The sequence below is a fragment of the Daucus carota genome, chromosome 1 (assembly GCF_001625215.2).
Source record: "Daucus carota subsp. sativus chromosome 1, DH1 v3.0, whole genome shotgun sequence".
Taxonomy (NCBI): Eukaryota; Viridiplantae; Streptophyta; class Magnoliopsida; order Apiales; family Apiaceae; genus Daucus; species Daucus carota.
This window is the reverse complement of record NC_030381.2, coordinates 44,137,134-44,158,556: the sequence shown is the minus strand read 5'-3', so window position 1 is coordinate 44,158,556 and position 21,423 is coordinate 44,137,134. Positions and strand designations below refer to the sequence as shown.

General features: G+C 34.9%; 3 protein-coding genes across 6 annotated transcripts; 1 reads left to right on the top strand and 2 right to left on the bottom strand.

The window, feature by feature from the left end:
* Positions 1-281: 281 nt before the first annotated feature.
* On the top strand, positions 282-13,695 carry LOC108226244 (potassium channel SKOR). Of its 4 annotated transcripts, none has more exons than XM_017401218.2 (13): positions 286-761; positions 2,464-2,688; positions 2,788-2,851; positions 3,540-3,879; positions 4,262-4,557; positions 5,137-5,217; positions 7,239-7,337; positions 9,341-9,562; positions 9,757-9,942; positions 10,704-10,779; positions 10,888-11,182; positions 12,842-12,963; positions 13,442-13,695. In XM_017401218.2, the coding sequence occupies exons 1-13, from the start codon at positions 523-525 to the stop codon at positions 13,678-13,680; spliced, it is 2,484 nt and encodes an 827-aa protein (XP_017256707.1). In that variant the 5' UTR covers positions 286-522; the 3' UTR covers positions 13,681-13,695. The 4 variants fall into 4 exon arrangements, with proteins under 4 accessions (XP_063941708.1, XP_063941709.1, XP_017256707.1 ...); XM_064085637.1 differs by lacking the exon at positions 286-761 and adding an exon at positions 901-1,699; XM_064085638.1 differs by lacking the exons at positions 12,842-12,963; positions 13,442-13,695 and adding an exon at positions 11,321-12,777 and having other exon boundaries at positions 282-761.
* Positions 13,696-13,856: 161 nt separating this feature from the next.
* LOC108223156 (probable methyltransferase At1g29790) lies at positions 13,857-15,664 on the bottom strand. Its single transcript, XM_017397275.2, has one exon. It carries the CDS (start codon positions 15,270-15,272, stop codon positions 14,112-14,114), a length of 1,161 nt encoding a protein of 386 aa, XP_017252764.1. The 5' UTR covers positions 15,273-15,664; the 3' UTR covers positions 13,857-14,111.
* A 1,761-nt stretch (positions 15,665-17,425) lies between these two features.
* On the bottom strand, positions 17,426-18,850 carry LOC108204656 (delta(12) fatty acid desaturase FAD2). Its single transcript, XM_017374200.2, has one exon. The coding sequence runs from the start codon at positions 18,723-18,725 to the stop codon at positions 17,574-17,576; it is 1,152 nt and encodes a 383-aa protein (XP_017229689.1). The 5' UTR covers positions 18,726-18,850; the 3' UTR covers positions 17,426-17,573.
* Positions 18,851-21,423: the final 2,573 nt, after the last annotated feature.

Sequence of the window (21,423 nt, the reverse complement as noted above, 5' to 3'; positions counted from 1 at the left end):
GATTTGAGAAATGTTGTTAACACATATTCATATATTATATTATTTTTTCATAGAAATATAGAAAATATGATTAAGTGTCTTATAACAAAAAAAATAAGATTTAAAATTATAAAAAATTACATTAATAAAGAAATAATGTATATACATAAGTTTTTGATATGAGTTATACTTTTATAGATTGAATAGATAACACAAAAATGAAAGCAAAACTGGAGACGTGTGTTCTAATCTGTTCCTAAATTTTAGGTCGTGAGTTAGTAGTGTATAAGGATGTACGCGAAGATTTACTCAAATATAAATTCATGTAGCATGATCCCAGACATAACACACGACCCAAGCGATTTGAATTCCCAGCCGGTCCTGGTGTCCTATATACACGGAATAAACTACACACGTCCTTGTTCTTACACAAATGCGCTTCATTACCGCTTACTCACTTCAATTCTCTGCCAAATTTTACACAAATCATACAATCACATGAGATGATGGGATCAATGTAGCATCGATTCTCGTGCTGGAACGATGAATGAAAGAAGTTTATCCGAAAGGAGACTGCGTGAAGAAGAAGAAGATAATGAGTTCGAGATTCAAGAATTGAGAGACGAAATACGATCAGCTCGTCATAATCGATATATGAGTGGACTCTCTCAAGACTTGCAACTCGGTTCATCGATTAATCGGAGAAGAAGCCATGGCAATGATTCTTTCTTTACGCGCTTGTTCGATTTCTCTCAGGATTGCTCCGTTCATCCGAATAACAAGTAGTTTCTTACTCCTCTGAATCACATTGTTTTGAATTAATTTTAAAGTCGCATAATATGACCAGACCGATTATATCCATAAGTTCAGTAGGCAAATGAATAGGAGAGGCAACATTAGGTCCGAAAAAGTTATGTACATCAATTTGCCAATGCGCGCTCCGTATATGATCTAATTGATAATGACAAACATTTTAACAGTTCTAACATGATGTGGACTTTGTGCTGTGTAACAAATTGTTATTTTCTTTATCTGATCACAAATATGCGGAAGTGGTATCTTATTTGTAGTGGATTCTTATTGCTCGATATTAACATTTCGTAAATGTGTAGACATAAAACAGAGAGCTAGTAAAGTAAGTAGTAACTTAATACGGTATGAGAGCAGTGGATGTGAGTTTTATTGGTTTTTGGGGGGTGCGGGGAGTATTGTTAGAACGATATACATAGAAGCCCTCTTAAGAGTTACTTAACACTAAGTTGATGATTCCCTTGCTTTTGGATCTTAAGTAGCTTAATAACAATGAGCAGATTCAGAGACTAAGTTGGAATTGGTTTATCAAAGTCATTAAGTCAGACAAGTGGAATCTAACTTATACTTTGATGGATAATAGTCAATTTTGTACTTGGATTTGTTACAAAAGTATGAAGGAACACAGTTTTTAGTGGCTCGTGAGAAAAATATTTTTACTTTGAATAAGCTGAGATAATAATCTTAACAACTAGCCTAGTCTTGTTCCTGAAACACTGACTTGCAACATATTAAAAGACATTTACACAAACATTTCATTAATATATTCATTAACACAGGAATCTGAACGTGAAGGATGATGTTTCTTTGAGAAGGTAGAAAGGGACATGAGATGAAGAACAAGAACTCATTGGCGTGTCTAGTATGATCAGGTGTTAATGTATGGGTAGGTGATGTACAGTGTGAGCCGGTAAGTGAGTGAAAGTATTGTCTTAAAATAACCATTCCAAAAAAATAAATAAGAATCTGTTTTAGAGGAACTTTGTGAAGGTGAAAATATAGTTATGTGATATTATTAACTAAGACATGCATGCTAAGAGAATTGGAATTGTTATCAGGTTTTGACAACTTGTAATATATCCTTTGATGAGGATTTAGGGTAATAGAGGGAAAAAATATGGAATTTAGTGTTTCCACCTCTTTAAAAGTAGTAGGGGCCTCCTTTCTAATCACCAGGTCGATGTTTCCACCTGCCTCTGGTCCTGAAGCAGGCAATGATGAGTAAAACAAATCATAACACAAGAAGACTACTGTGTTATTTTAGTGATAGAAAAAAGTTTATAATTACACTCAGGACTAGATAGTACATTGAACAGAGTACACTAATATCTTCGTTAAGTAAGATAGTCCCTAATTGTTTGACCAAAATAGTTTGAATGATAAGTGCAACTAGGAATTATACTGAAGCGTCTCAATTATAGGTCCCCCATCTATGATTTAAGAGTGTCTTTTAACACACACACATTATATAATTAATTGATTATCCTAGATATGATAGATTTGAAGAATGCTATTAGTTCAATATAACCATGTATGTTCTTGGTGATTTGGAAAAGTTCACTTCCAAATTAAATAGTTTACACCAGAACTTGTCTACAAATTTTTTTTTTTGCATGCTTTTTTAATCTGTATTTTAGCACCCGGATCATTTAATGTTCTATCTTCTATGTGCAGGTGGTATCGTGTTTGGGAAAAATTTATAGTATTGTATGCAATATACTCATCATTCTTCACACCCTTTGAATTTGGGTTCTTCAGAGGATTACCGCAAAACCTTTTCTTACTGGATGTTGTCGGGCAAGTAGCATTTGTGTGTGACATGGTTTTACAATTCTTTGTCGCTTACAGAGATAGTGTGACATACAAAATGATATATAACCGTTCTGCAATTGCTCTACGGTTAGTTTCCTCCTATCCTCTATTTTGTTCCAAGTACATATTAAACATGTTGTACTAATCAATGATATTACTCATATACCTTGTATGTTTACTTTCTAGGTACTTAAAGTCTCATTTCATTGTAGATTTTCTTGGGTGCTTACCCTGGGATATTCTTTATAAGGTATATCATGTCGTTTATTGTAAGGCTTTAAGATTATGAAAAAAGACTAGGGTTCCTTCCTGATTATGATATTACAGCTGCTTCTTGCTAAGCATCTTTATCTTGTTAGAAATTGGTAAACAGATATAGCTTGTTCCTTTCTTTTAATATTTCTTCGTTATAAGTGAGTATAATAGTTAATTATAAGGCACTTCATTAACCGAGATTAAGAAATGATAATATAACTAACAATTGGTGAATAATATTTAGTTTTGAGATTACTCTTATGCATTAATTAACAACACTACATTTTTTTTTAGTTGACAAGTATCAGATCTTTGACGGTTATAAACAGGCACTAAAAACTTGATATCATGTAGTTTCCAAGTACCGAACCTTGAACATATTTTTAGCTGAATGTGATTTTTTTCTTTTTTTTTGCTAAGCATGATAATTAAACACTAAGATATAGATATTTTGTTTTTTAGCCGCTAAATATCTCATGTTATATAGGGTATACTGATCTATTATATAGCAGTAGTTACATAGGAATTTCTTTCATCTGTAGAGTAAACAATCCGCTCAAGTCTAGATGTAGACAACTATGAGAATAACTATTATATATATGGTTCAATCCTCTGCAGTATTGATTGGCTTTATCAGTTTGAATCACTATCATTTGGATTTGTGTCTCTTTTGTATTAATCAGGCATCTGGAAGTAGCGAAGAAGTGAGATTTCTCCTTTGGATTAGATTAAGTCGGACGCGAAAAGTTCTTGCTTTCCTGCACAAGTTGGAGAAGGACATAAGGATCAATTATCTCTTTTGCAGGATTTTAAAGCTTCTTATCGTTGAGATATATTGTACTCATACAGCAGCATGCATATTCTACTATTTGGCGACCTCTATGCCAGCTGACAAAGAAGGCTATACATGGATTGGCAGTCTACAACTAGGAGACCACAGTTATTCAAACTTCAGAGAGATTAATCTATGGAAGCGTTATTTAACATCTCTATATTTTTCCATTATTACTATGGCAACTGTTGGTAATTTCTTTTCAGCCTTAAAAATTACTCCCTCCCTCCCTCCCTCCCATAATAAACGTCCTCTTTTTTTTCAAGTTTTTTTCACGCATTTCCAAGCTTATAAAATTGGTTCTTCTGATTATATAACTGATTTTTTTTCCTTTTACAAATGACTCCCTTAATCTTTCACATGATTTTATTGACTTCTTTTTCTATAATTTGATCAGATTTTCAAAAACAAATATCTAAAATCATTTTACTATATGTCATGTAATGAGCAAATTTAACAAATACTATATGTTCCTTAACAAGTGTATTAAGTGTTTACCCTCCAGGTATAGTTTAGTCCTGGACTTTTGCAGCTTTTTTTTTTGTGCTAATACAAAGTTGATTATTGCTGAAGGTTATGGAGACATACATGCAGTGAATCCCAGAGAAATGATATTCGTAATGATATATGTATCTCTTGATATGGTTCTTGGTGCCTACTTGATTGGTAACATCACTGCTTTAATTGTAAAAGGATCGAAAACAGAGAGATATAGGGATAAAATGTCAGATATTTTCAAATATTTAAGCAGAAATAGACTTGGGAAGGACATACGTAGACTTATCAAAGATCACTTGAGGCTACAGTATGAATGCAGTTACACTGATTCTGCTGTTCTCCGGGATCTTCCTATCTCTATTCGTGCCAAGGTAGAACAATCAAATCTGTTCAGCTTCGTATTTGCTTCATTTTTTCCCTCAAAATTGCTGTTCTGTATCTGTATTCATAAATTTGAGATCGAGAAGTAATTTAATTTTTTATGCTAAGTGATCTGAACAATGTGTTATACAACCAAGCTTTCCTTTATATTTGTACGTCCATTCTTCATAAAATTTGTAAACCTCTTATCCCAATGTGATTCGGGATCTTCTACTACAAATTTGAGCAACAACTATTAAGCTCAACTCAATTCGAGCTGCTTATTGGGCAAAAATTTTGTGCTTGACCCTTGAGTTATTTAATAAGCATGAAGCCCTAGTTGAGTGCACCTTATTGGGCGTGAGCTTTTTCTTGGCTGCTGATCAACCCTACTTCTTATTAATATTTCTTTTCCGAAATATTTTTTGGGCTAGAATATGCTCCGGCTACTGGTTGATAATTTCTGTTCTTCAAGTGTCTTCATGTATGTCTGTGTGTGTCTAATAATTTACACACTTATCTGATGTTCCATATCATATTGTTCCACACTTTATTCAAAAGTATTTTAGCGAGTTCATTCCTCTGTGCAGATCTCCCAAAACTTGTATAAGCCATATGTTGAAAAGGTTGTTCTTTTCAAGGAATGCTCCGCAGAGTTCATTAGTCAAATTGTAAGTGATTTTTGGGTATCTTATTTTCTCCAGTTGAGACACAATAATTCCAACTTGCTACTTCGTATGTGAACATATACTTCATTATTCTCTTATCAGGACATTCATGTCTAGTTGTTGGATTGACTAAAAGTTAAACTTCCTTTTTTCTTCCATAAAGTTGCTCGCTCAAAGGCCACAAATTGAAAAAAATCCAAAGCAATGTAACTTATGGAGTTTTTATTGAAATGATTGGATCTCTTATTCATGTGAATACATTAAGAATGATTCTTATGTTAGGGATATAATTGGGTATTCTTATTTTGTCTTCTTTATATATAACATATACTAGATTATAATCCATGCGAAGCACGGATTGAGATAAAATTGTTTTTGATATTTTATTATCTATTAAAAATATAATTTATCCTATTAATGTCGTAATAGAATTTATTAATTAGCCTTGTACTGTTTCATAATAATATTTATGAAAATTAATATTACATATATTGAATCATAACTTTTTAAGTTAATTATTTTATGTAACGATGCAAAATGATTTTATGTATGTTATTTATTTTATCAGTTTGGAATATTTAGATCACCTTTATGATAAAAAATTTGTTTTTTTGTTTAATTGTAATTCGTGTACTTTTAATTTTAAGTTGTCACTATGAGGTTTTAATTTTGTTATTTTATTTTTTTACTTTGGTCAAGAAACATTTACAAATGTCGGTATAAAAATGATTTATGTATCTTATTTAGTTTATAAATTTGAAAATAAGAAAACGGCTCCATGATAAAAAAAACTTAGCTTTTTTTTATTTATTTAAATTCTTGTACTTTTTCAGTATTTTTGTTTAGAGGTTTTAATTTATTTTTTTAGTTTGGTCCACTCAAAAAATTATATATGTCATGTTCTAGGGAGTTGCTATATACATTATGTAAAATAGTAAAATTTAGAAAAAGATGGAAGACTTAGAAGAAAGGTAGTATGATTGTGCAAATAGTCTAATTAATTAATTAATTATTTGTTTAAGACTTTAAGTAAAGTCTTTATTATTATGGATGCTGTTTACTAGCAAAAGGCAGAACAAAGTGTGAGGGTATTTTGCGTGTCATGTACCTAAAATGAAAGCACAAACACTAAATTTTTGTTGTGTACAAAATTGCGATGTCTATTTAAATTACACTAAATAGTCAAATAGATAAGTTCATTAACCTAAATAATTGTCATAATTACTCAACACAGCTCATGCATTATGTGTTATATAATTGTGAAAAAAATTGTATTTTAACTATATATTTATGTAAATATAAATATTTGGCCCCCCTAAAAAATTATGTTTGTTCACCCCTAAAAAATATTTAACACTGTAAAATAAAGTTTTAATTCTTAGATTTCTCTAGTTTATATATTAGACCAAATTTAAAAAAAAAAACATGCATATATACAATTATACTATTTTAAAGAAAAAAGATCATGAAATTTCCTATGTGATAAAGGTAAACGTTAATATGGTTTTTAAAAAAAAAAAAAAAGAACATCCGAGGAAGATCTTTCTTATTCCAGAAACTTATACCTCAGTTCTTCATTTTTGTATACATTATCAGTTTTTTAATTAATATTGATATTAATATTGATCTACTCATCCTCAGTTCAATTTTCATTATTTAGGTAATATTTTTACTTGTTTAAACTATAACTTGTCATCTTCTTAATAACCATAATATTTAATTTTTAAGAGATTTTTGAAATTTTTTGGCCCCCCTTATAAATGTTTGTTGGCTTCGTCCCTGCAGAAAGGTCTAGAGTTTTATCCTCATCATCATCATAGCCTCGTTGCCCAGCCCTTACTTCCTCACAAGCAAAAAGTGATTAAGCAAGAAGTAGAAAGTGTGTGGTGTTATTTGACACCTCTGAACTTGAGTTCATGACTTAAACTGGCTATGCATGTTTCTCTGACTGGAAGGACAATTTTCTAGGGCTTGATATTAATGATTCTGGTACAAATGCTTTAAATATTATCTTTTTCTTGCAGGTAAATAGAGTTTGCGAGGAGTTTTTTTTTCCTGGAGAGTTGATAATGGAACAGGGGGATGCAGTTGATCATATCTATATAGTCTGTCATGGTGTTCTGGTATGTCTTTGTTTATTACAAATTTTAATAAGTATCCCCTTCTTTATTATACTAAAATTGACATTATCAGAAATTAGTTATTGGTGCATGGTATTTTGTATTTTAATAGACTATAACAGGTTCCTCCGTATACTATTACCATCGTCCATCTAGTACAATCCCGATAAGTAGGTGAATATGTCAGTAAATTCATTTCCTAGATTATAAGATACTGGTTTTTGTAAATAAAAGACATGCAAGCAGTACATGTTGCAGTTTGAGCAGTTTCTTCTACAGACTCCTCCCTGCTGAGGGAACATGGAATAAGTGAAGGTAAGAGGGCAAAGAATCTGTGCCTCTTTCATTCCAGTTGATGATGTTGATACAGAGTTAGATAGAGATATATTCCTGAATAGACGTTAAGATAATAATGAGTCAAACTTAAGTTATTAGGTGAAAGACTAATCATCTGTTTGGCCAGCCAATCAATAAAGTTCACTAATAAACCCTTTGTAATTAGGCAGGTGATGCAGTAAAACACCAAAGATCGTGGCTTAAGCGCACATGTCACTGATACAGAGAATTAAATACAGGCCTAGAAGACACATGTAGAGCTAGTTGAGACTGGAAGAATTAGTTTTCAAGAGTGAAAGACTACCACGAATTGCAATTATTAAGCTCTGATTAAAAGCGCAATGGGAAGGAGAAGGCGTTACTTAACAGTGTAGGGTTCCATATAAAATGGGCAAATTGAAAAAAAACTAGAAACAGGAGCCTTGCCCTGAGCGCCCCCCCCCCCCCCCCCCCCCCCCCCCCCAAACCACCACCACCAAAAAAAAGAAGAAGAAGAAGAAGAAGAAAAAGGTCTCCAATTTTCTGAGCTTCTCACCTGATGAAGAATTATCATGACAATGGCCTTGGCCTCGACCAATTTTAAGAGAGTGAAGCAACTAAAAAGTATCACATGTGCTACTCTGAAGATGAGTCTCCTCAACCAAGTTTAAGAGAGTGAGGCAAGAAGAAAGCATCACATGTGTGCTACTCTGAAGACGAATCGACTCAATCTGAATGCACCGTATGCTGAAGTGAATCACATGTGTGCTACTCTGAAGACGAATCTCCTCAAGCTGAACGTAACCGTATGCTGGAGTAAATGGTGCCTTCTCCATGATAAGTCTAAATAGAATTATGTCAAATTCGTTTAGATGGAATGGATGTGGTTGACATTTCTCTGTATTTTGTTTCTATTCTTTGTCCGGGGGGAATTTTGGTGCAGTTGAAATTCAAATAATTTGTACTCCCTCCGTCCCAGCCATTTGTATACAAATGGTTGGGACACGGAGACCAAGAAATTGTGTAAGAGATGAGTAAAGTTGGATGAAAAGTGGGTATAGTGGTGGGACCCATTTATATTTAATAATAGATTTGAGATAGTGGAGGAAAGTAGTGGGTGTAATAGTGTTTATATTATTATAGAATGAAGATAGTGGAAGAAAGTAGTTAGTGTAATGATATTTTATATTATAAAAGTTTACTACTTTTGGAATGTATACAATTGGTGGGACGTCCCAAAAAGGAAACTGTATACAATTCATTGGGACGGAGGGAGTAGTAATCGAGCTCCTGCCACATTACTGCAACTGTAAGCTTTGTATCATACTGAGTCATTGCCTCCCCCAACCCATACCAAAGACATCCTAACAGTTTCTTACTGACTTTGAAGAGTTTTGACAAGTTCTAATAACCTGTTGATCTTGTTGCAGAATTCCAAATTGCTTCTGCTATGTCATAAACAAGTTAATGAAGTTATAAACCTAGCTAACTTTCAGATACTTTGGAGAATTATAATAAAAATAAGGATTCAAGACTGGTACCAATTCTCTAGATTTTGCAGGAATTATCAAGAAGGTTCCACACCTTCTGTTTACGCTGTATGATTGAACTATTTATACTACAATATATTCCTGCCGACGTACGTACTTTAGCATTTTAATGGTTCCCTAACAGAATCCCTTGTGGTGCAGGAGGAGGTCACTGTACGTGACAATGGTGCAGAAGAAGAAGTTGCTCTCCTTCAACCTAGCAGCTTATTTGGTGTAGTTTCAATTCTTTGCAACATTCCCCAACCTTATACCATCAGAGTTCGCGACTTATGTAGGCTTCTTCGGCTTGATAAACAAATTTTTTCCAATATCCTTCAGATATATGTGGATGACGAGCAAAGAATCATCACAAACATACGAGAGGTAGATACTTTGTGACCATAGTGATTGACTTCACCTGAGCAGCATAAACAAACACACATCCATATCTGTAAACATGCATGTCTGGTGAAAATCTTAAATTGATGTGTACCTCTTCTCAAGAATTGAACATGTGTATAGATCTTTGACTTCAAGTACTATATGCATGTTCATTGTCTGATAATATAAATTTTTAGGGGAGAGTCAATCTACATGTGAAGCAACTGGAGTCTGATATTACCTTTCACATAGGAAAACGAGAGGCAGAACTTGCTACACAAGTCAATAGTGCTGCTTATCATGGTGATTTGCTTCAGCTAAAAGGATTAATTCGGGCCGGAGCTGATCCTAATAAGAAAGATTATGGCGGAAGGTCACCGCTGGTATGAATTAGCTAAGTAATGGTCATTTAATCCTATATGTGTATGTTGCCCGGAAATTTTATTTTATTTCATAGAGATCATGCATAAGACTCATTTTTTAATGCTGTTTGAAGCATGTAGCTAAGCTAAAACTGTCGACATTAGATATGGTGGAAATTCCTACCGAGCATACCTTTAGTTTCGAGAATCAAATTTTTTAGCAGATATTCTTCCTGTCACATTCTATTAATTTGAATTATTTACATTTGTTTAATCATTGATTCCTTTGGTTATTAGGTATATATGTTAATCCAACCTAGACCTTTCTTTTACAGTTTGACCGTCGCATAATGTATTAGATCTAGCGTGAAGGAAACAAAAGAATTACATGCATTGCATAAATGTACAGTAGAGTTAGATTTATGGAGTTATAATAGTATTGGAGTCCCAACATATTTTGTTGTGGAACATGTTGTATCTCCATAGAACTTTTGCCCACATATAAGATAAATAGATGGCAGAAATTAACCAGTGTCTTGGTGAAAACAACTTTTGATAGCTTTAACTTTTGGTTCATGCAATACTACCAAGGTGAACTTTTTCAGCAAGTCCATCAAAAATATAAGCATTAGCTTTACTTATATTCAGAAACAAAAAATAAAAGTTTAGTTCTATACAAGCTGCAGGATACTTATATCTTGAAACGATTTGATTACTTTCTTTGCACATGTGCATCTTACCAGAAAGAAGCAACTGTATCTGACAGAGTATTTTGCTTACAGCATCTTGCTGCATCAAGAGGACACGAAGATATCACGATTTTTCTCATTCAAGAATCTGTAGATATTAACATTATAGGTAATCACCTATCCTAGTTTGAATATTCACAGTCTTTGTAGATTCTTTTGTGATTTTTTTAAAGCCTCGTTATATTAACTATGTAGGTGGTGTTCTTTTACTGCATAGATAATTTCGGGAATACACCTCTGTTTGAAGCCATCAAGGGTGGTCATGGTCAAGTTGCTTCTTTGCTAATTAAAGAAGGAGCAGTCCTGAAAGTCGATGATGCTGGTACTTTCTTGTGCACAACAGTTGCAAGGGGTGATATAGATTTTATCAAAAGGGCTCTATCCAGTGGTGTTGATCCAAATTCTAAAGACTACGATCATCGAACTCCGCTTCATGTAGCTGCCTCACAAGGGTTTTATTTACTTGCGAAACTGTTATTGGAAGCTGGGGCTTCTGTTCTATTGAAGGACAGGTATAAACAAATTGGCTTTTCTCATGATTGAGATTAATATCAATCTTTCAAGTTTGTTCTCATTAAAGTTCCTTCTCATGATTGAGATTAATATCAATCTTTCAAGTTTGTTCTCATTAAAGTTCCTATCTTTTTCAGCCTGTGCAACATGTGTATTCATGCTAATTAAGTAACCATAGCCTAATTATGAGGGGAAGATACGTTAGAAGGTTTACAAAGATTTCATTGTAATGCTGCTTTCTTTAGACCCATTTGACTTTTGAGTGTGTAAGATACTTTATCGATGAACAACCTATAATAGTTTCACAGATATTCCCACGAATGTTTTTAATATATAGGAAATAACCTTTAACATGTCATGAGTGATAATACTCTAATTTGAGATTTGTGAACTTGTAATGGAATTAAGATACAACATGTTATCACTCGTTCAGTTACATATCACACCTTGCACGTGTGATGGTCAATGAGATTGTTGTATTTCCTAATGCCTTGTTTCAGGAATGCTTTTGGTTGCATTTGTAATTTCATATTGTTATTCTAACATGGGAGCTATGTTACCCGGACTCGACTAAAAGTGTCCAACATGGATACATGTTGGACTCGGCAATAATTTGAAAATTTTACATGTTTTTGGCTTAAAATAAGTATCAGAGTGTCCGTACTCATGTCCAAGTGTCCGACACGGGTACTCGAGACAAAATGAAGAGTCCGGTTAACATAACATGGGAGTATATGACTAGATATCCTTCTCTGGAAGTAAATGTATGTACCAAATAGTGTAGCTGATACTAAGTAGATGAGCAAGATGAAGCCCGAGTCATCTTAAATCATATTACCACTGTAGTATTTAAAGTGCAGCCTATTACTCTCAGACTCTCATCCCTTGTTCATATTTGCAGTTATATTCTTAATAGGCCTGTGTATTGATATTTTAAATATTGCACAAACCATGGCGGGTACAGGTTATATATATCTTTGGGCTAGTGATCAAATACAAACTAAAAATCAATTCGGCGATCACTGTTTACAACTACAGGAATCTCTAGTTTATACAACATTAATCACTGTTTTATACGGTAAAATAAACAACTTTTATTTTTCATAATTAAGAAAATCTACTTATGTTAACTATTGGTGATCGATTATTGATGATCAATTGTAGTTGTAGGAGTTCCATGACGGTAGTAAGTAATGAGAGGAGGTGTGTTATGGTGGTAAGGAGTCGCTAGTTGTGGTAAGTTATGTTGGCAATCTGCAGCAGCTATTAGTGATTGTAGGTTATGGTGTCAAGTCATAAAAGGTGCTGATAATGGTGGCAGGGGGTCTATTATTGCAGTACGGGTGAAGATGATGATCATATTCGTTGTATATATACATGTATGTATAAATTAATATATTAGAGATATATCATATATAAGAAGTGGTTTGTGATGTACAAACTGGTGATTTCTGTAGTTAAAAATAATGATTAAAAATTGATCAAAGATTGGTTTTTATTTTGTAGGCTAATTTGGTTTGTATTGGAGTAAGACACTCCCTTTGTGATAACTAGTTATGTATAATAATGATAATAATAACAAGTTAACAACAACAAAAAGAAGATGAAGAAGAAGTTCTTTTACACTAACAAAAGATCATGTCCTTTTGTTATTGCAGATGGGGAAATACCCCACTTGATGAAAGCAAAATGTCTGGAAGCAAGCGCTTGATTGAGCTACTGGAAGAAGCAAAATCTATTCAATTATGTGAATTTACTGATCGCTCTCAAGATATCACAGGCATGGAAAGTTTTAAAATTTCATTACAATTTCATATACTGTATACACTTAATATCTAGATAATTCTGACTAAAATATAGACTAGGGAGACTTAACATGTGTGTACCTCCTGCATAAGCTCACTCCCATCTCAAATCCAAGCAAGGTCTGTTGGCCCCTCCCTTGTCTTCTTGATAGCTCAGCCTTTTAATTTCCTAACAATATAACAATTGATATGACCTTTTCCGCTTGCTTATGTTGATGACCTTAGAATACCCTCCTATATATCAGTCGTGGTTCTTTCTCCATTTTATGTTTCAGATATAGTTCTTTTAACTGTTCTGTACTATCTGGACCAACATATAATTTGTAGTTGCCATTCCTTTTCATTCTTGATGTTTCTTTGACAGATACTACCTTGTATCATGTTTCAATAATATTGATGAACTCTTTAGACTTATGTGCACGATACCAATAAAATTTTCCTTTATGATGACAGCTAATCTGCCTACTAAGAAATGCACAGTGTTCCCTTTCCACCCTCAGAAGCCAATGGACAGTGATCGCTATGGGGTGATATTGTGGGTACCAAGAACTATTGGCGAGCTCATAGAAACAGCAGCAAAGCAGCTAAATTTTTCTCCTAATTCTTTTATCGTATCTGAAGATGCAGGTAAACTGCTTGATGTAAACATGATAAGTGATGGTCAGAAATTGTACTTAATTAATGAAAGATAATTATATATGGACTAATTGATGCTTGTTACTTGTTAGTAAATGATCTCTCTTATTTCCTGACATTTTAAACATTATGAAAAAGGAGGGAAAAAAAAAAAAGGTCATCAAGGGTAGTTCTAAACCACCAGTCTCAAATTAATAATCAAATTGATGTTTTAATCCCATTTTGAAGTAAATTCGTAGAATGTAATATATGGGCAAGTTAAACAAATATCTACGTCAGAGCTGGAAAAACTTGTTACATTTGACTGAACTAAGATTAAAACTAAACATGTTCTTCTCCATAATACACGGCAGGCCTCCCTCACAAGGGTCCCAAAAATCGGCAAACCAGAATATGCAAATAAAGAAGTTACAGCAATAAATTTGTAAAGCAAAAACAGAACTTTCCCTTAAGAATCAGAAACTTCAGAAACAACAAGAACTAAAGTTTACCAAGAATTCTTTAGTGGCTTTTCTAACAATGCCGACAGGTACATTTCCTTGAGCTCTGGTCCACGATCTAACTTCCTTCCTACCACCCACTTCACCTTTGTAAATCCGATGCTGTCTATAAGTGGCGCATAAACCTCCTCCAGCTGCTCACCGACGCAGAAGAAATGGTCCAGCCAAAACAAACCACCGGGCCTCAGCACCCTGTAGATGTCAAAGAACATGAAGTGCAGCAATGTTGTTGGTATCCAGTTACTCATAACGTGCATGGAGTGGACGATATCCAATGTGTTGTCGAAGAATGGTAGCCTCTGGGAAATACTGAGGTACAAAGGCACAACCCCTCTTGCAGCTATAAAATTATTGAAAGGACCGTTCAAGTTCATTGATGTTGTAACAATGGTTACATTTCTTGCCTGCATTCTGATTGCAAATGTGGCCACTCCGCCTCCAATGTCAAGCCCGATTCGGATTGTTCCTGGCTTTTTCACTGCCAGGACTTCGTCTATAGAGAAATCAACTCCACCACCACTGGTTGGTTTAGTCCAACGACTCTTCTCTACTCCTTTAAGATCAAAACAGTCTTTGCAGTCATCAAAGCCTTTCTGATTACGCTTGCGGTTAATTAGACATGTGTAGTTCTTGCAGGTATATGCAGTCCAGACAACTGATGAATCTGATGGGGTGGACCAGAAGCTAGCTGGAAGAGGATATGGCTCCACGTAGTCCTGTGGAGCAGCTGCACGGCATCTTCTACGAGGTAGTGGCTCACATCCTTTAAGGAGGAGCTTTTGTGCTAATAGCTCATCATCAGGGCATGATCCATTGACCTTATATGTCATGTATTTACGGAGAATGTCAGGAAAGAGGGTACAGGGGCGGCCAACTGGAGGGACGATTTTGTCAGAATCAAAATTCGTGTTGAATCCGAATGGAAGTTCATGTGGAGATGTGAACGCGATGAATTCAGATGGGAGGTTAGAACTTGCCTGGGTGACATGATCCTGTATAGCTGTTGGAGTGTTTCCGGAAAAATTTAGAGAGCATCCAGAGGAATTAAAGGTGGTCGATATGAACAAGGTAAGAAGATTTGTCGATAGAAGAAGGAAAATATAGTAGAATTTGGTAAACTGAGAGTGGGATTTCTTAGGAGAATCCATTATATGATTGATAGTAACTTTGAGCTGAAGAAGAGTAATGATCAATATATAAGATATTGCAGGTCAAAATATGTGTTTGAAATGTAAACTAAGATACAGATTGACTAGATTTGTTTTGTTGTTAGTTTAGTATAGCTGTAGCATTGAAGAATGAGATGATGGAAATTTTATGCATAGATTGCATGTGCAGGTGGATCTGCGATACAGATTTTGTTTTTAATTGTTAAATCTGTTGCTGGTTCATAAATTCTTGACTTGTTCATGGGGATTGACATTGCTACCGTCGTATGCTGCTTACTTGATGCAAGATGCATGTGAGCAATTGAAGTGTGTACTCCAAACTTCAATTATTTTTCAGGATGATAGTAAAAGAAATGAAACATTATTACTTTTAGCAATGTAGTTCATAGTTCTGAATTCAGTGACGGAATAAGAATTTCAAAATATGAGAGTTAGAATTATATACCACTGAATTTCGGAGGATTTTCAAATATGGGACAAAGCTATCTAAGTACAATAGAAGAGGGAGACGGAAATGAAAAAATCAACATAAACAAATGGAGTATAAGGTCATATTGGGCGCTATCAGGGTCGGTCCTGAAATTTCGGTGGCCTAGTGCGAAATTTTTTATGGACCTTTTTACACAAGACTACTAATATGAATATAAAAAGAAAAATTCCAAGCAACTTGAAATTAGATATACTAAAGCTGGTGATATCGTATAAACACAAAACTAGTGGCATGAGTATATCATAAAAAACAAAAATTACATATGTTTAAATCATGTTTTTTCATCCTAATAAAATCCTGAACCGGAAATCTGCAACACATCAATCCTCATTTGAAATGTCCTCTTCTCGCATTTTTGGAAGCAAAATCATCGATTATATGCTCCACATCAATACTTTTGAGTATATTTTTCTCAATACTCAAAATTGCCAATCCATTCAACCTATCTTGAGTCATGCTTGTCTGTAAATAAGACTTAATTAACTTCAATTTTGAGAAGCTCCGTTCTGCAGATGTCACAGTAATAGGTATGGTTAATAAAATCCTATAAGCCACTAAAATATTTGGAAACATGTCCATCTTCTTCACAAATTCTAAAACTTTAAGAGAATTCCATGGTATTTCACATTCATATGCTACACTTGGAAGCATCTCCTGTAAAATTTGTAATTCTGAAAGCAACCGTTTTGCATCAATATCACAAGCATCACCATGAGTTGAGGACTTTTCAAGTTCCAGACAACAAGTTTTTAGTCCTTCATGTTCTTGTGTAAAAGTACTTTGAACTTGAGACACCTCCTTCTCTACAATTTCAGACTCGTCTTTTTCTATAGGCACATCAGACTGTTTGGCTTTCTTCCAAAGTTTTTGAAGCGATCCCTTTAATGGTTTAATTTTTTCTTCCTCCTCTTTCTTTCTTTTTCTTTTATCATTACCAGATGACTACTTTTTAGTAAACATTTTATGCACTAAAATAGCAAGCAATCGGGAAGATGTATGACTTGTGAGAAAGTGAAACCTGAATAAATGGGAGAACAAGTATTGAAGTAGTGAAGCAGTGGCAGAATCCTTCAACTCCAATCAATAACAACTATCAAGTCCCCAATCCCAAACTGAAAAAAATTGCAAAAAAAATTATTCGACAAAGTACTGATCACAGAAATCATATATATTAAACAAATAAGTAGTATTAGATTAGAGATTAGATAAACAAGTAGCCAATAGTTACTACAATTTTGAGATAATATATTATATATAAACAACTAAATTAAAAGATTGAAATAAGTCATTATCTTTGTTTTTCTAAGAATTGACGTCCTGGATTAAAACTTGAAACTTGAAGTTAATTATGTAATTGGACCGATCGTTTAATGGAGCAGAGGAGCAGTTAACGTACGTGGCCTTTGCGTTGAGTAGCATCAGGGGAAAAAAAAGGCCTGTAGAAGTATAGTAACACATACATTTTTGGGCCCCCTGGACCAATGGACCCAGTGCTGGAGCACTGGTTGCACCGGTCTTGGACCGGCCCTGGGCGTTATCTCCATTTCAAATTACATGTCACGTTAAACGAACTTTTATTTGCTAAAACTGGCGGGGGCAGATTAAAGACAAGCTTTTACGACAATTATTTTGATGCTCGAAGTGAATGAAATTGTATATGCCTGAAATTTATGATTCTATTCATCACAAAAGGAGAGGAGTCATGCTTTCCAATTCCTTTTTCTGAACTTACAACATTAACATTGAAACCATCTGAAATTACCAGAAATTTTTAGGAAAAAACAAATAAACTAGATATCCTTTCGGTACCAGTAGACTCCTTTAGTCTCGCCCTCATCTTTCTCCACGTATATACATTCCTTCATTTCGCGGTACATGGCCTTTAGAATCGGTGTCCCGTCGTACTGGTAGTAATCCCCAAGGAGCGGCTTCATGGCCTCGGTGGCTTCTAGCCCGTGGTAATGTGGGATCATGGAGAAAATGTGGTGACAGACATGAGCATTGCAGACGTTATGGAACACCTTGTTCAGAATTCCATAGTCCCTGTCGACGGTGCAGAGAGCTCCCCTCAACCAATCCCATTCAGTTGAGTCGTAGTAAGGAACCGAAGGGTGAGTGTGGTTGAGGATTGTGATCAATGTGAACCATCCGTTGACAACGAGCAATGGGCCTCCGTAGACACAGAACACCCAGGCGAATCCTTTGAGTAGTACGAGACGGTATAGGCCATAGATGACAGCAAGAATGGCGACGTCAGAAACAATGATCTGTTTGCGTTCGCGTTCTGTGTAGAGAGGGCTGTGGGGATCGTAGTGTGAAGTCCACCTCTCGTACTTGTGGCCCGAGACGTTGAACATTAAGTATAAAGGGAAGCCTATGAGGAGTGTGGTGGCCCAGACGAGGACTCGGCCAGGGGGGTTGTTGAAAATCTTGTAGTAGTTCCTGATGTTGGACTTGAACCGCGGGACATAAACCTCGTCGTTCTCAAGGGATTGAGTGTTGGCGTGGTGGCGCCTGTGGCTGATTTTCCAGGAGAAATAAGGGACCATGAGAGAAGAGTGGACAATCAGGCCAACAAGGTCATTAACCCAGCCGTAGTCACTGAAGGCGTCGTGATCACATTCATGGCCTACGACCCAAGCCCCGGTCAGTACACAGCCCTGGACAGCAATGTAGGCTGCCCAGCCCAAGTAATTCAGAGGATGGGGCAAGTACTGATCGATATAGTTGGTGGCAACATAGTAAAGCGCATAGGCCATGATGAGGTCTTGGATGAGGTAACGAAACGAAGTGATCAATGATTTTTCGAAGCAATGGGCAGGAATGGCCTTTTTAAGGTCACCTATAGTGAAAGGAGGTTTCTCATGAGGAGCGCGTCGAAGTGCTTCTGCCTGAGTTTTCTTGGTACTCGAAGGCTCAGACATGCGCCCACCTGCACCCATTGCGAAAAATCTTCTACTCTTCAACACACTCAAGTTTGTTTTGTTTGTTTGTGTGTTGAGTTGAGATGATGGTGTTGTGTTTAGAACTTAGAGCAGCTTGGATATTTATATGAGAAGTGTGGCATGCTGCAAGTAAAAATGTGGGGCGGTACTAAAGGCTAAAACGCCCGCCAGCCCGCCAGCCAGGGGAGGAGTTTGAATAAACTAGTAGCCTAAATTGACTCTTTTTTGTGTGATTTTGTTTGAGAGTAGAGTAGGCAAGTGTAATGTCCAGTCATAAATGGACTGGTGTGCCATTTTTTCTGCAGTTCTACGGGTCCTGCTTGGCGGCTATATTTTTCTTATTGAACGAATTAGTGTTGTTAGTATAACTTGCGTGCTCATTTAACATGCATATCTCTTGATATGTTCATTCTGATTTTATGCATTTCATTATTCTGGTGCCAGATGAAGTGGGCGACATGATACTGATTGGTAAATATATTAAATTAATTTATTTCTCATGAGAGTAGGGTCGGGGTGCGCGTTACTCCAAAAAATATCACCCAAACTCTTAGGGAGTATGTACATTTTATTAAGAGGTGAGCAAATAAAACTTAGGCTCTGTTTGTGAATTATCGGTTAGCGGTTAGTTGTTAGGGGATTAAATTAGATGTTTTGACTAGCTGATTAAAGTAGATGTTTTGACTAGCTGATTGAATTAGCTGTTTCTCATAGAACTGTTTGGTAAATAGCTGATTGATTAAATTTGTGTGACACAAACCAAAACCGCTAATCCAAAAAATTCCTCAAAGTAGCTTTTAGGATCAAAACCTCTATTTCAATCCGTTAACTACCAAACACTAATATTAGCGGATTCTCTTGATCAAACCTCTAAAACACCTCAAACCTCTAATTTTACCCCAAATCTCTAATTTCCAAACAGAGCCTTACTTATTGCAGTTTAAAGAAAGAGTTAATTACAGTTTGTAACCCCTAGGATTGCTCCAAACGCACTTAAGATCCTGAACTATCAAACGTGACATAATGCACCCTGAACTTTACATTCTCGTGCAAGTTGTAACCCATAGTCACTATTCCGTCCAAATATGCCGTTAACTTTAACTGTTTGAGAGGTAACAGTGTGTATAGTAGTTTCTAACAGCTACTTTACCCCCTGTGACTCCTCAAAGTTTATGTATTATATTTTGAAATTATTTCTGAACACACACAACGATGTAAAAACTATTAAACTAATTTTTAAAATATGTATTTATTTTAAAATTTTAAAATAAGTTACATCGTTTATGTAAAAATAATAATAAATTTTCAGATTTTAAATCTAGATACATATTTTAAACTTATTTTAAATTTTTTTACATCGTTTTATGTGTTCAGAAATAATTTCAAAATATAATACATAATTTTTGAGGGGTCACAAGAGGTAAAGTAGCTGTTAGAAACTAATATACACACTGTTACCTCTCAAACAGTTAAAGTTAACGGCATATTTGGACGGAATAGTGACTATGGGTTACAACTTGCACGAGAATGTAAAGTTCAGGGTGCATTATGTCACGTTTGATAGTTCAGGATCTTAAGTGCGTTTGGAGCAATCCTAGGGGTTACAAAGTGTAATTAACTCTTAAAGAAAAAACAGGTGAAAATTTCAAGCCGTCGAAGGGGAAGTTTATACATACAAGAAAACATGTTAAAGTTTCTTACTGATTATATGAAGGGCCCGGCTGACCTGTGCCTAGAGGCGGAGGGCACAAGTATCATTTTAGTTGTGATTGACAGCTGATATGAATGAACTCAAAACATTTATTATATCTAGTGTTTTTTAGACAATACACTATTATCGTGACAATACATTAATTATTAATAAGAGAATTCAAATTTCACATTTATCAAGTATATTTGATATTCTATTTACTCATTTATCGTATTACAATTTTAATTATTTGTTTTAAGAATATTAAAATAATAAAAAACTCATAAATTTATTATTAAATATCAAATTGCCTGATTTTAGTTAGAAAATTAGTGTGCATACAGGAGGCCTCGTTAATTTGTCTATCATCTTAGAAGCAGCAGGAGGAGTTCACATCCGATTCATGACTGTTTTAACTGTGCTTGATCTTCAAGCCAGGAAGGTGAATCAGATGTTGAAGAAACATGTATATCATGTCAGCACTTTATTAACTAAGGCAGAAGCAGTTTAAGAGCAGTCTATCGATATATCAGCTTCATATTATAGAATCTATTTGATGGACAAGTAAAGTGAAGATGAATCAAACGTTAAAGGAGGGCATCAAAATGCTTTACAGTTCTCGCTACAAACTGGGACAAGAAACTAATTGGGGGACAAAAGCTGATGAAATAAATAATCAGACCGGCAAGGATAGTAATGAAATGTTATTAGAGATGAATGCATCGAGAATATGACTGAGATTTCATTAGACATTCAAAATGAAATTCTAGTTGTACAGTTCTTCACATGCTGATTAACATTGTGATTATGTCTCCACCACTTAGACAAAAGAAGTAGATATCAGCAAGTAACATCCTATTGTTGCGGTAAAACCAATATAATTTGTGTGTTCAGTTATAAATGAATCACGGTGCAAGGGATGCCAATACCAGAGACTATGATAAGCTCAATATTAAGTCAAAATTATAGCTTAATTATATGGAGGGATTAGCTCCTAACTTACGC

Excerpts from the sequence above, each read along its gene's own strand:
- LOC108226244 (XM_017401218.2), top strand. The coding sequence starts at position 523 with ATGAATGAAAGAAGTTTATCCGAAAGGAGACTGCGTGAAGAAGAAGAA. Across the intron at positions 7,338-9,340 it reads TAGTCTGTCATGGTGTTCTG|GAGGAGGTCACTGTACGTGA; the intron begins GTATGTCTTTGT and ends CTTGTGGTGCAG. Across the intron at positions 10,780-10,887 it reads TGTAGATATTAACATTATAG|ATAATTTCGGGAATACACCT; the intron begins GTAATCACCTAT and ends TTTACTGCATAG.
- LOC108223156 (XM_017397275.2), bottom strand. The coding sequence starts at position 15,272 with ATGGATTCTCCTAAGAAATCCCACTCTCAGTTTACCAAATTCTACTAT.
- LOC108204656 (XM_017374200.2), bottom strand. The coding sequence starts at position 18,725 with ATGGGTGCAGGTGGGCGCATGTCTGAGCCTTCGAGTACCAAGAAAACT.